We start from the raw sequence: 15,534 nt of genomic DNA, 5'->3' as shown, positions 1-15,534 counted from the left end.
TATATATATATATATATATATATATATATATATATATATATATCTACACACACACACACACGCACATAAGGGAAATCAAACATTATCTGCACTTTCATCAAAACTTCCTCTGGGTTGGCCACAATGCCTTAAGTGCTTGCATGCTAAAAGGTGGTACTCTCATGGTTATATAACTGAAGTTTGACCTCGGTCGGTTCACTTTTCTTTCTTGTGTTACAGAGTTCACATGCCTGCTCCACTGGCAGAGTGCACCAAGGAAGAATAGAGATCAGTGATCTGATTTTTCTGGTCTAAAGGTGAGTCTAGAGCTGAAATTCATTGCAGACCTTCAGTACAATATGAGGACAGTACTTTGCCATGTATAAGTGTGTATGAATGGATCAAGAAGTTTAAAAATGGCAAGACAAGTATAAAGCACATGGAAGGAGCAAGATGCCCATCAATCTCTACCACTGACATAAAGATTCAGCAAGCACAAGAGATAGTTCTGGTGAACTGACAAGTGGCCATCAATGCAGTGGAATATTCTTTGCAAATCAATCATAATTCTGCACACAAACTCATCCACAACAAGCTTCACTTCCATAAAGTGTGTGAGATGGGTGCCAAGAGAGCTTACCAAAGCACATAAGCGCAACTGTGTGGAGATCTGGCAATGTTTACTCAAATGCTACAACAATGAAGATGAAGTTTTTTTGGACAGAATAATCATAGATGAGACCTGGGTTTATCACTTTGAGTCAAAATTTAAAAGGCAGAGTATAAAGTGGAAACACCTGGAATCACCAGTGAAAAAGAAATTCAAGACATAACCTTCTACAGAAAAAGTGATTTCTGGGGATGACAAAGGGACTCTACCAGAACATTACTTGGAAAGGGATCAACAGTCACCAGTGTAAGCTACAGTGTAACCAGCAATTTGCACCAAACGCTGACGTCTGTTGTCAAAGCAAATGTTATTGTTGCACAACAATGCACACCCACATATGGCTGCCCACACCATTGAAACCACCGAAAAATTGTGTTTCAAGTAGCTGGAACACCCTGCATACAGGACAGGTCTCACTCCTTTTTACTACCATCTCTTTGGACAACTCAAACATCCCTTATGAGATCATCAATTTACTATGAATGAAGAAGCACAGGAAGTGGTGCACCAAGTGCTGTATGACCAGCCAAAAACCTTTTCCGCTAATGAAATAAGCAAACTTGTGACCCACTGGAAAAAGTGCAGTGAAAAGCAAGGAGACTGTGTTGAAAAATGATGTAATTGCTCAACCCCTGTTTTTGTTTTAATTACAGAAACAAGAGTGCATATAAGTTTTGACTTACCCTTGTATGTACACACACACACACACACATACAGAATATAAACCCTGAAAATCAGTTGATCGTGAAAGAATATGAATTTGAAATCCAGCCAAGAGAAATATGAAACACCTACCTATTTCAAAACTAACCAAACACAAAACAAAAATCTTAATTTCAAAAAAACTGAAAATTACTTAACAAACTGAAAGATGGATAAAGACGCAATTTAAAAGAAGCCAGAAGCCAATTTGCTTATTTTTTAAATTTTGGATTCTTAAAGACTCAAAGTTAAAATATAATTCCTTTTTCTCTACAGCTATAAAATTTATAAATAAAGTAACTAGAAACTGTAACATACCATGAAATACAAAGCTATTAATTTCTAAATATACAAGGATATTATAGAGCAGCAAAATCTCCAGGCTTCTAGTAACATTAAGCAAGTGAGCTGAAATTTCCGAGTGGATAGGGCACTTTTATCTTCTACAACAGTGTTGCAGATGCTACTTGTAAGAGTAGGACAAACTGGTTTGTTGATAAATAAATGCCTTGGCTTTCAACAAAACCAACGTAGTTCCTGTCATACAAGACTACCTCTGGCCTTGTTGATGAGTACCTTACTGACATGACCATCAACAGCATAATAGAATGCAGGTAAATGAGAAATGATTGATTTTACATATATATACATGTACAGGTGTTTGAATAGGTAGAGTATGTATTGTATTGTATGTATGTATGTATGTATGTATATACATATATCATATTCCTTTCTGTTGATGAGTGAAGGCTCAAAATATAAAAGACTTTCTCACTTTCCCAAGTGTCAAACTAATACACTTACATGTTGTTCATATACCTGTCTACGTCTTTTGTTTATCTGTAAATTTCAACTATTTATATATATATATATATATATAGATATATATATATATATATATATATATACACACACACAATGTAGGCTGTGTAGATATAAATATTCCAGTTTGTATTTATTAACAGACAATACACACTTTTGCAACCTAACACATAATAATCTACATGTCATTAAAACTCTAATCCAATCTATGCAAACCTCAAACTACTATAAAGAAAGATTTCAATAAGCTGACCAGGAAAAGGGACAAACTTCACTCAGTTATATTTATCCCATCAAGCAAGGAGACCATAAAAAGGCGATGGGCATTGCACAAGAACCCTACTACATTCACTTTTCTTCAGGCTATCTAATTTTTTAGAGAAGAAACAATATTTCTCTACAAACATGCATACATGTATATGCCTGCATACACTAAATATTACATATATATGTGTGTGTGTGTGTGTGTGTGTATTTACATATGTATCACTATTTCCATATGTATGTACATGTACATTGGGGGAGAGTAGTTCTTTTGTCTTAATACAAGGGCTCTACTAGTTTGTTAAGGGAAATTAGGTTGTGGCTATAACTGATTTTACTGTTACTATTTTTTATGTTTTTATCAACCCGATTGCAATATAAAAGGCAAAGTTTGTTCCTGGTGGGATTTTTTTTTTCTACCTCAGAATAACAACGCAACTAAATCTTCAGCATGATAAACCATCCATCCACAACACATACACACAATTCCAAAACTTCAAAACGCAGCTTAATGAAATACCCTGACACAACCATTCATCATCTTTCTTCAACACTGATTGGTAATTACCCAAACATCAACACCACCACCATCAACACCACCTCATTTAGAAACTAGCATTTCTTTCAAATAAATTAGTATCATTTAAAATTTAGAATAACATTTTTAAAATTCTAATTATTTTATAAATTTTCAGATTAATTATTTTAAGTATCCCCTTCTACTATCCCCAATGAAGAACCTGTCAATGGGTGAAGTCTACTGGCCAGTATAGTCTGTTAGTTAGCTAGCCAAGGTGATATGGCTGATCAGCCAGTCCAAATAAAAGTCAGCAAGGTAACCAACCAACCAATCCACTGGTCAGCTGATCACAGAATAAATCAACCAACTAACTTAGTGGGTCAATCAACTACTGGCAAAATAGCCAAACAGTCCAGTAGATTGATGGGTTGCCAGCAAAATAACCAACCAATCAGCCAAAAAACTCTAGCTAGAAGGTTAAACTAGATTGGCAGTCAGCTTGTTGCCCAGCCAATCAAAAAGCTGCTAGCTAACTGCAAAGCTAATTAGCAGCTGGTCAGTTAGGCAATTAACCAATCAGCTTGAAGGTTATAATCTTTTCTATTATAGGCACAAGGCCTGAAATTTTGGGGGAGGGGGCCAGTCAATAAAATCGACCCCAGTACACAACTGGTACTTAATTTATCGATCCCAGAAGGATGAAAGGCAAAGTCGACCTCGGTGGAATTTGAACTCAGAATGTAAAGACAGACGAAATACTGCTAAGCATTTCGACCAGCATGCTACCAATTCTGCCAAATCAAATTACCAGTCAGTATATCAGACAGCAATAAACTAGCCCCCAACCCTTAAAATCAATGAACTGGTCAATTAACCAATGAATTAATAAGTGAATTTATTAAACCACTAGTCAGCCAGTCAGCTAGCCAACCAACCAACAGAAAAAACCAGCCAGTTGGAACTTACTGAGAGATGGTAGAGTTTTTGTTTTAATTCTGTTTTTGTTAAAAGTTTGCCTGCTTGCCTGCCTTCTTTCCTTCCTTCCTGCCAGCCCGATTAAGAACGTCTTACCTATAGTCTATAACATCATCTATATTTTTCTTGCCATGTGCACGGTGCCAGAGATCCTTTACTTTATCTATTGCTTCACTTGCAACTGACTTCTTGCCTCTATTCCAATCATCAATATCGTCTAACCTGCCAATGTGTGATGACGTTGCAGATGGTGTCGAGCGGTAGTCTTCATCATAACGGTCTCCTTCAATAATATTGGAAAGGTAAGAAAGAAAAGAGAAAAAGAGAAAAAACACAGAGGAGGGACAAACAGTAACAACAATAACAAGTGGGGGAAAAAAAATAATAGAAAATATTGTTTTACAAAATATTTTTGTTGATATGTATTTTTACTCTTTTCAGTTACTGATCATGGGAAAGCTAGGATAATCATTACCTTCTTTTACAACCAATCAATTACATCAACTCTAGTGCTTGTTTTATTATTTGATATCTATTTTACTGACTCTGGGAGGATTAAAGAAAAGGTGGATCTGGGTGAAATTTGAACTCAGAAAAAATTGGAACTAAACAGCATCAGTTATTTTGGCCAATGCTGTGCCAATTCTGCCATCCACTCACCAAACATATGAAGATTATTATGTAATTAGAAATTTATGAGACCAGTTACAGATATTTGTGGCCTATTAAGCCAGTGTTTATCTTCCATTTTGATGAGATTAAGGTTTTCTTGTTGCAGGAATTTAACTGAGCACAGTAGAATAAAAAAAGAAAACAAAAAAAACCTTGCCATTTTTATAGTGTTGTCACTACTTACAGCAGTGAATCACATAAAACCCATGGCCCATACGGAAAGTTTGGTGGATTTGGCCATTCAGAGTTAAGTGCCTTTGTTATGTATGCAATACACAAAATACTGGCTTCTCAGTTATCTGGGACCATATCAGCCAACATATCTGCATTCTCCACAATAAACTACAGAAGGGGCCACAGGTTTTAAAATACAGAAGTAGTCAATAAAAAACTAGCAGTACCAAGTGTCTATTGTTCAGACCATCACTTGAAATCATGGGTGATTCGAGAAAATATAATAACAATGATGCTGGAATAAGACAGGATACCTCAAAAGATGTATATAGCATGTGATTTTAGTGAAACTCACAAATTGGATAAGTTTTAAGCAAATTGAATAAGTGAAGCCTTTCATAAGAAATAAAGACATTTTGATTTTCTGAAGAGCTTTGCTTTAAATGACAGCAGTTTCATTTCCATAGCATATAAACTTATCCAAATTTATGAATTTTACTGAAACATTTTTGCCTAGGCAGATAAACACTAGTTTTCTTGGGCTCTGGATTTAATGAATATCACAAGCCTGGCAGTCTACCCTTTCTGTGACTTCACCACACTAATAATAATACTAATAATAATGATTTCTCATACTAGTACAAGGTCATAAACTTGTAGACTATGAAAATAGCTAATTAAATCAAACCTTGTACACGACTAGTATTATTTTATCAATACCAATCAGATGAAAAGTCAAGTCAACCCCAGAATCTGAAAAAATCAGAATATGGATGGATGGAGTTATATCCCAAAGATAAGACATTCAAGCAATCATTTCTACAACTGCAGTGGTTTAATAAGTAACAAATTAATCACAGCATTAATAATGGTAATGATAATAACAATCTCATTTATAGGAACAGAGCTTCAGATTTGTAGGTGGCCAAAAATGCAAAATTTTGACAATTATGCCTATTTTAGAGAAGCAATTCTAGCTGCTTAATAAAATCAGGTGTTCAAATAGTTTTGGAAAAAATCATAGGACTTCTTATTAGGTGATCAGAAGCATGTGTTCAGTTTAGGAACAAAATCTAAATAGCAGCAGTTGAATATGAATAATATGTATCAATGAAAACCTATCTCAATATTAGTTTGGACATCAGAATAGAGTCTGATCACTTGAGAAGGGCAGGATTTAGCAAAAGGAACTTCAGACATAATTTGCCAGGAACTTACTTCTCAACTTCAAACTAACTTTTAAAATACAAGTAGTCTCAAAGTCTCAGATTTCAAGTGGAGGAAAGTTAGAAATAACGATCCTATCTTTCCAGAAGGCAATAACCACAGAAGGGAAGTGAAAAAGAAATGTAAATCACAGATCCAGACTGTGGTGAACTTAACAGGTATGTTTACATAACTAAGCAAGTTATTTAAAATTCTTACTTTGACATGGCAGAAAGCTGATATCTGTCAAAGTCAGAATAGGGTTAGTATTATAATTTCAGATACTAAGATTATCAGTTCCCTGGAGCAACAAAAAAATTTGTACTCAGAAAAGTGAAGTATCTAAATAGCATTTTTTCTGAGTCATCTCTGCCAGTGTAAGTTTTATTTTCTTAACAGTATAAAAAAAAAATAAAAAAATAAAGCATAAAACAGAGTAAAGACCTTGTCTTGAGAACTTACTATATCTGATACCATGGCTGTCACTGGCCATTCCAATGTACTTGTCTTTTGTTTTTTTGGCTTTCTTCCGTTCATCTCTTAGCCTCTCATCATCCTGGATGAAATCAATCAATTCTTTACCTTTTTGCCGTACTGAAACAAAACAAAAATAGAAAGAAATTATTTATTTCAATATTATCATTAATATCATCAACATTGTTTTAAAGTTCACTTTTCCAGGTTTGCATAGAAAAGTTTTCTGTTTGGATGCCCTTCCTGTCACCAACCTTCAGCTGTTTCCAAGCAAGGTAATGCTTCTGCATGACTGGAAATATTTTCATGTAAGATTCAACATGAAGGACAAAGTTTGTGTGACAGTGATGCTCAATTAGAACTATTGTACATCAAGACCAACACACATACACACACAAACAAGTTTCTTTTAGCTTCCATCAACCAAAGCCACCAACAAGGCTTTGATTGGCTCAGGTTTATAGTAGAAGATACTAGCCCAAGATGCTACATAGTGGAACTGAACCAGAAACCATGTGAGTGTTGCTTTAAAATCCCAAGAAAGAATTTAGAAGTTTAACAAACTAAGATCACAACGGTACCTAACTGGGTCTCATTCATTGACAGCCAAAGGATCACTATTTCAACCTGATAACCAAAAGAATGATTTCAACTTAAACGGGTCTCATAAATGACAAAACAAAAGTTTCAAACTAGAGGCATCTCATTTCTATTTACTCGGAATATCCTAATGATTTTTCATTTTTATGTTGGGCTTCTTTCAGTTTCTGTGTACCAAATCCACTCACAAGGTTTTGGTCAGCCCAGGGCTACAGTAGAAAGCACTAGTGAGACTAAACCCAGAACCGTGTAGTTGAGTAGCAAATTTCTTACCAAACCGCCATGGTTTCCTTTGTTGAACTGTTAAGTTAAAGAGAGGTAAACACACCAACACCAGTTGTCAAGCAGTGGTCACATACACATGTATGAGCTTCTTTCAGTTTCCGCCTACCAAATCCACCCACAAGGCTTTGGTTAGACTGAGGCAATAGTAAAAGACATTTGTCTAAGGTGTCATGTAGTGGGACTGAACCTGGAACCATGTGGTTGGGAAGCAAGCTTCTTACCATACAGTCATGTCTGCACCTACATATATATGGGTTTCTCTATTAAGTGAGCAAATGTGGATATTACATTGGTATCAACAATGAGTTTAGATGTTCAATAAACTACCAATTTATTAAATTATAGGGTAAGTGGTTGAGTATTTGACTGATCCACAAGCAGAATCACAGTGACATTGTGTAATAAAGCTGACTCTTTAAATTCTATGTACAGCTCATTTGATGGGGCTCTATATGTTAGATCTAATAAATTTATGGAAGGAGAGTGCAGTGGAGTGAGACTGAATGCATGACCACACCACTGCAAAATAAACTTGTTAACAATTCAACAATACATGTCCCCAAATTTCTGTGTATATTTATGTGCAAATGCATTTCCTATTCTCATTCGATATGTGAATGAATATCTTCACATGTGTTTCTTTATTGTTTGTTTTTGCACCCCTTCCCCTATGTAGTCTGAAGAGAGTCAACCATGTTGCTAGCCTTTTTACTTTTATGTTTCTCATGCACTGGAGGACAGAGATAATACTTGTTTGAGGTTAGGTCAAGGTTGTAATGGTGACTGACTGGGGGGGAAAAAAGAGCAGTTGGGGGTTAGACTATTTTAAGCAATGGATAAGCTGGGTTCAGTTGTTCATAAAAGCTGGTTCTGCTTTGATTGTAATTGTGTTACAGTTGGCTGGGCAAAATAGTTGAAAGTAAACCAGCCAGTTTAAATGTTGTTTACATGTTTCCAGAGAAACCACCTTAGAATTAATTCCATCATTTATTACTTTATATATATTTTACTAACTTTTACATGAATGCCAAAATAGCTGAACTAACAGTACATATATGTTGAATTCATAGCCAGTACAGGTTATTTTGTTGTTTATTGGAACATGTTAATAGTTTCTGCTACTTAGGTAACTGCATCGATGCTGGAGGTGGTTGTGATAAAAATAATCATTAGAGAAAAGAAAAGAGTGAACAAACCTGAATAAATTTCCTAGTGTATACCTGATCATTTTTTTTTATCAACCCTAGAAGAATGCAAAGTAAAGTTAACCCCAGTCGAATTTGAACTCAAAAGGCAGAGTAGAAACTATAGGATTTCCTGACATGAGTGCTCAGCACAGAAATGTTGTTGGGGTTATGGTTGTTAAAGCAATGAGCTGATTTGTATAGATGTGTCTTTGCTAGTATAGATATTTTATGTGAATGAATGACTCTTGTTGAATGAAAATGTATCATATGCTGTCAGTAGGAGGTATCTTATGGTAGAGAAAGCTCAAGAGAGAGATGGAAAGTAGTAAGGTCTAGTCTGAGAATGTTGGGTGGGTGTATACAAGACTGCATGCTGACTTAAATCATGCCAAAATAAATTTTTAAAAAATAGTAAAATAAAGAGGAAGGTGATGATATGAGTAGTACGTGTTTACATGCTTGAATTCAGCCAATTGTTGGGAATAATATTTGGGAATGTTACCTGAGATAGACCACCACCATATGAAAAGCAAGAATTTACTTTCTGCTTAATACCAAAAAGCTAGAACCAAGTACCAGACCTTCTGAGTACATCTAGGATTAGAAAACTGAAAAGTTCAGCTATAACAATCTTACTATGTAAGCCAATGATTTAATTTACATTCTCATGTGATACTTGCAAATAGAAACAGTTATTTAAAGAATAACAATATGTTTATTCAAGAAAGAAAATTCTTACTTCAATATTTTCTATGGACAAAGAGATTAGTTAAATTTTATGGTTGAGGTAAGCAAGTCAGCAAGAGAATTTCTATGTAATTACTGAACTCGCTTGGTATAATATTCAAATCTCTCTCTCTAAAAAGAAATAAAGCTGGCAGAAACGTTAGCATGCCAGGCAAAATGCTTAACGGCATTCCCTCTGTCTTTTTATGTTCCGAGTTCTAAACCCTCCAAGGTCAACTTTACCATATAGGCACAGTTGTGGCTGCGTGGTAAGAAGCTTGCTTCTCAATCACAAGGTTCCAGATTCAGTCCCACTGCGTGACACCTCGGGCAAGTGAGTGGATTTGGTAGACGGAAACTGAAAGAAGCCCGTCATATATATATATATATATATATATATATATATATATATATATTTGTATATGTGTGTGTGTGAGTGTCTGTCCCCCAACCCATCACTTGACAACCGGTGTTGGTGTGGTTACATCCCCGTAAATTAGCGGTTCGGTAAAAGAGACCGATAGAATAAGTACTAGTCTTACAAAGAATAAGTCCCGGGGTCAATCTCTTTGACCAAAACCCTTTAAGGCAGTACTCCAGCATGGCTGCAGCTAAATGACTGAAACAAGTAAAATTATAAAGAATAACCCTTTTAACAACCTTTAAAGCGAGGTCCTCATATTTTGAATTCAAAATCTTAACACCGCTTCACTCTTAATAAAGACAAGGCTAAACACATTGATGACATTCTTTCTTCAAGCAGATATCCCATTGATCACATTTTACATTCAGTGTTCAGTGCCATATATACACCAGGTTAAAGCAAACCAAGATTGCTCAACATTTTAGTTTCATAAGAGACCAGTAAAATCAATTGATACTTCAACTACATTCTTCATAGAGACATTTCATTATCTTTTTATGTTGCCCTTGCTTGGACTTTGCAACTGAGCTTTGCAGATCTATTCTGATTCTAACTTTAACAAAAAGCTACAGAATTAGTACAAGAGGCTGAGTAATCCACAGACGAAATTAAATCTGCATGAATAACAGCACGAGCACCAGAACAAGCAATGACATCTGGAATCTTATAAATTGGATAAATTTTATAACAATAAGATTGTAAAACTAGGAAATTTACATTGAATAAATTTAAAAAGGTGAGAGGAAATATAACTGCTATACATTTTTTCTCTTAAGCTGCTGCTAAGAATATAAGGCTTTTAGAAGTTGTAGCACATGCTGCAAGAAAAGTAAAGTCAATCCTTGGAAACGATCCATGAGCAACAATAGTAGGTATGATGTAGCTCATCCTCTGTAAAATATGTTTATGTTTAGGTAATCAAAATATTGTTTAACAGTTATTTCAATGTTTGAGATTAGATCTATAGTTGTAGAGTATAGCACAATACACACACACACGGGATATGCACGCACATACACAAAAAATATATTCAAAGGACCTAAAGACTATAGACTGGAGAAATGATATATTTACAAACGGCTGATAGTAATTTTCTTTTTTTTATTTTTTATCTGACCTATTCAGTCATGTCTCACGATTATAAGAGAAGCTGTAATAACTATGTGAGACAGATTTAGAAAAATTGATATTATTGTTGCTATGAAGACACAGTCAGCTGTACTTGAGCTAAACCTATAACATGCACAAAGAAATACTTAGAGTAACCCTCATAACACTCTTCATATACCATGCTTAGTCCTTATCAACGAACAAGAATTTATAAATAACCATAAAATAATTGATTATTTAAGGTGAAGTGTGTCAATTAGGGTCTTTTGTACCTGTTACTTTAACCAATCTCTCATATTATTTATAATCAAAGCTTCCAGTTTTCAAAAATGGCATTAAAAAATATATCTGAATGCATGAAATGAATTGATTTGAATAAAATGATAATTTTTTTTATACTATTAACCATACCTTCTAAATTGAAAAGGTTTTTTTGTAGGTGCAGGCAGGGCATAGATGCAATCATGGAACAGACACAGGTATGTGGTCTAGGATTCAATCTCACTGTGTGGCACATTGGGCAAATGTCTTCTATTGCCTCAGGTTAATCAATATCTTGTGAGTGAAACTGGAACTTGGAAACTGCATAGAAGCCTGTATGTGTGTGTGTACATATATATATATATGCATGTGTATATATACACACACATATATATGCATGTGTGTGTGTGTGTGTAGACAGACAGACAAGTAGTCAGACAGACATACATATATACATACACACACATATATGTGCATTATTTCTTGTAGCTCTGAGAGGTGGAATAAGAAAAAAAAAATTGCATATATAAAAGCGGTAAGGGTGGAGTGAAAGGAAAAGCAACCAGCCTCAAATAAGTACTTGGCTAATCCATGTCTGCATAAAGATGAACATAAAATGAATGAATGAACACTATGCAGGTTTCAAAAGGTTTGTTTGCCAAAATTCATTATGTGTACATAATCCTAAACTAGAAACATTTCTTTGTAATGAAACTGTAATAAGACATGTTAATGTCTTAGTCATTAATTTAGGGCACGATGACTTTACCTGATATAAGTTCTGAGCTCAGCTTACTCCAGTTGACATGTATCTGGTATGACATGTATCTGGGTTAGAGACACCCAGTGAAAAACCACTGAAATGTGATCTGGTATCTGTCAGAGGATAGCTGCCTCTTTTTCACCTCAGTTGGAAGTGAACCATGTATCACAGTGACACACACACTGATATCAGTTACTTTTGAAAAAGTAGAATTCATTATTTTTGACACCAAAATTAAAAAATCACAGGAAGGTATGCCTAATAGCAATACAGGATCATGAGCTCAGAAGAAGACTTGTAAGGTCTATCTTAACTTGAGATTACCAAATGAATGAATAAATGTTATTAACCTGAGCTTAGAAATAAGATACCAGATGACAATTGAGATTAAACTTGTAGAGACAGGTGTAGATATTTAAAAAAAATTATCATCTTATGGATTGATTAATAGCCTGAAAATTTATTTATATTCATGTCTTTTTTACTTCTAAATTTCATAATAGAATACTCTACAACCAGAGGTGAGATGGCGAAGACAAGAAAGCCTGTCTAGCTGTTATTAAAAGGAAGATAACATTTTCTTGTATAAAAAATGATGCTTTCATGACCTGTATGTCAGAGAAGTAATACTGTATAGCATTGAAGCATTAGCTGTATCAATACTCAAAAGAAAGCTTTAAAGAACTTAATGAAGTGGAGTGGCCATGATGTTAATGTGTGTTACATTGTGGGGTTGACTACTTATTACAATGATCTATAATATTTATTGTTTTGTTTCTAGTTAAGACGTATTACTCAAATGTACCTCAATCTAAATAACAGAATAATCAATTAGCTTTATTTTAGAGGTGCACTGATCTGCAATAAGATGTTAAGGGTCATTCAATGGAGATAATAGAGAAATAAAAGCAAAACTCCAATAATGTATATGGAAACATCTAAATCTATAAGAATCAATCAACCCATGATAACACGAAATAGTTTCTAAAATAGGTACAAGGTCACACATTTTGTGGGAGGGTAAAATCATTTAGATTGACCCTACTACTTGACTGGCACTTTTAGAACAACACTAGTACTTGACTGGTACTTATTTTATTAACCCTGTAAGGAGGAAAGACAATGTTAGCCCCAGCAAGTTTTAAACTCAAAACACATAAAGTGATATAACTAAATACTATAAGGCATTTTGTCTGATGTGCTATGATTCTACCATTCATCACTCTGATATCATGAAATAATAGATATAAAATAAATAATTAAAAAAATTAAAAACTTGCTTTCTGTATTTTATATTTGTTTGAATTGAATTAACTTAATTATTCAAAAATGGTTAAATATACACGAATAGTAATCACAATAGTAATGGTTGAATAACCTTGAGACAGTTCCCTTTGTTAAAATATGAAATGGGAATGGTACCTGCCATTCAGCTTTTTGAAATAAGGTTTAGTTTACTTTTAATTAAACAAATACATGATGATCTTTTACTTATTGCTTTGCATCAACATATGGAATGGCTTTTACAAATATGAATATTTGAATATTGTTGGAACAATGCCCTTCTGACAGATGTCTATTCAACCATTATATACAGTAGTAACTGTACTGATGCAACCACATATTTATGTAGCAGATTTAAAAGGCACTTCACAAATCCTGCCAAGTTAAAATATGAACAAGACCATGTCGTCCAACTCCTCAACATTTTACCCATCTAGCCATGGGTGGGAGAGGTAGCAGGTGGATGACAGAAGAGTCATTATATAATACAATTGGGGTAGAGTTTGAACTTGAGATTTTTATGTCACCAGTTAAAATCCAGAATAGTATTATACACAATCTTATTTTGTTGTTTTCCTTTCTTTACATTTTTTCCTTACTTAGTAAAAAAATAAGCTAAAACTATAAGATAAGTAAAGGAGATTAATTCATAGGTGCTTACTGGAGGGCTGCAGGATCTCGTCCCGTTTTTCAAATTTTTCATTCTCATCAAATTAACTTTCTTAGAAATTTTAATACTTAAAAAAAAATTATTTATCTCTTTTTTCATTTCTTTTATAACAGAATCTTCTGGAAGAGAGCCAAGACTAAGAGCATTACATTTTTTTCATTGTCTGGCTAATTTCAACACCTCACTGTCTCTATACAACTAGCAATATTTTGCTGTTTTTTTTAATGCTTTCTTAATCAATTGTAGTAAAATGTATATCATTTTGTATCAAAAGTATTAGTTTCAAATTTTGGCAAAAGGCCAGCAATTTCAGGAGGAGACAAGTTGATTACATCAACCCCAGTGCTCAACTGGTACTTATTTTATCAATACCGAAATGATGAAAGCAAAGTCAACCTCAGTGGAATTTGAACTCAGAATGTAAAGACAGACAAAATGCTACTAAGCATTTTACCCAGTGTGCTAACAATTCTGCCAGCCTGCCACCTTATTTTCTATCAAGAGTATTGCAATGTAATATATCTGGCCACCGAAACAAGCACACAGTTAATAACAGACCAATGACGGAGCTGCTACATGGTCACTCTACTTCATATCTCCTTTAACTCTAGTATTTAAACCAGCCATATTAGGTCCCAAATATTCTATCTATTGCATGTTTAACCTGTCCAGATCTGGCCTTTCACACCTAACAATGTCATACTAAAAATCAAGCAATCACATCATTGAAATCTCAAAGTTATGAGATAATGCCTGATTAATTCAAAACAGTGTGAATAGATAAGTATTACATCTCACAGAGTAATCTGAATGCTAAAGAGTTTAATATCCTATCAATTGATAAGAACAGTGGATACATTGGGCAATGTCGTTCTAGATATTAAAAAAAAAAACAAAAAAAAAACAGATGAGATGATTGTAGAGGGAATGATTTTGATCATAGTCTACTCAATGTGCGCTTACTTGGAACAAAACAACATCTTGCCAACAAAAGTGGGCTAGATTTTAAAATAGTGATTGTTAGAATAACTGTTTATTCAGCTATATTTCTTGCATGCTAATTTGTCTATCAACTGTCAATTAAGAGTAGAATACTATTGTTAGTCAGGTAAACTTAGGTATCAGAGTAATAAGATTTGTAAAAGGATGTATATAGCAAAGTTTAAAATGACAGTGTACTATGAAGTAGGAGTGGCATCTATTTTCAATCCAGAACACTGAGACATGGAAAATAGTTCTTAGCTTCCCCACTATCAATCAAAAATATGTCATTTCTATTTTTTACACCATGCTTCAATTGATTCTAGTATATGATGCATTCAGTGGAGAAAGGGAATAGTCAACATTTTAAAAAATTATCACAAAAGCTGTTTAATGATTTCCAAAGATTATCGATATTTGTATTTTTTGATTTAATGAATTATTTACAAATTTGAATACATGTCTAAGTGAGCTAATATTGTCTACTAAGTGTTGATTAACAAGAAAACAATTCAAACTTTTTTATTATATGTTTTTGATTTATAGTTAGTTTATAGATTTGATTGTTTAAGAACTTCATCATCTTCATCAACATTTAACATCTGTTTTCGATGCTGGCATGTGTTGTACAGCTTGATAGGAACTGGCAAGGTGAGGAGCTGCACCAGGTTTCATAGTCTGTTTTGGCTTGGTTTCTATAGTTGGATGCCCTTCCTAATACCAACCACTTTACACAGTATACTAGGTGCTTTTTATGTGCCACCATCACCAGTGCTTTTTACGTG

At 34.2% G+C, this 15,534-nt stretch overlaps 1 protein-coding gene across 7 annotated transcripts in view; it reads right to left on the bottom strand.

The window, feature by feature from the left end:
- Positions 1-15,534, bottom strand: part of LOC106871733 (clathrin interactor 1) — a 172,755-nt gene that overhangs the window by 70,767 nt on the left and 86,454 nt on the right. For 4 of the 7 annotated variants that reach the window (XM_052965741.1, XM_052965736.1, XM_052965738.1 and 1 more), the window contains exons 5-6: positions 6,447-6,578; positions 4,029-4,218 (exon numbers count right to left, since the gene is read on the bottom strand). In XM_052965741.1, coding sequence (XP_052821701.1) covers positions 4,029-4,218; positions 6,447-6,578 — 322 coding nt within the window. The remainder of the gene's footprint in view (positions 1-4,028; positions 4,219-6,446; positions 6,579-15,534) is intronic. The other 3 variants (XM_052965739.1, XM_052965737.1, XM_052965740.1) reach the window with 3 other exon arrangements.

This window comes from Octopus bimaculoides, chromosome 2 (assembly GCF_001194135.2).
Source record: "Octopus bimaculoides isolate UCB-OBI-ISO-001 chromosome 2, ASM119413v2, whole genome shotgun sequence".
Taxonomy (NCBI): domain Eukaryota; kingdom Metazoa; phylum Mollusca; class Cephalopoda; order Octopoda; family Octopodidae; genus Octopus; species Octopus bimaculoides.
The sequence above is the reverse complement of the archived record's forward strand: the minus strand, read 5'-3'. Positions and strand labels throughout refer to the sequence as shown.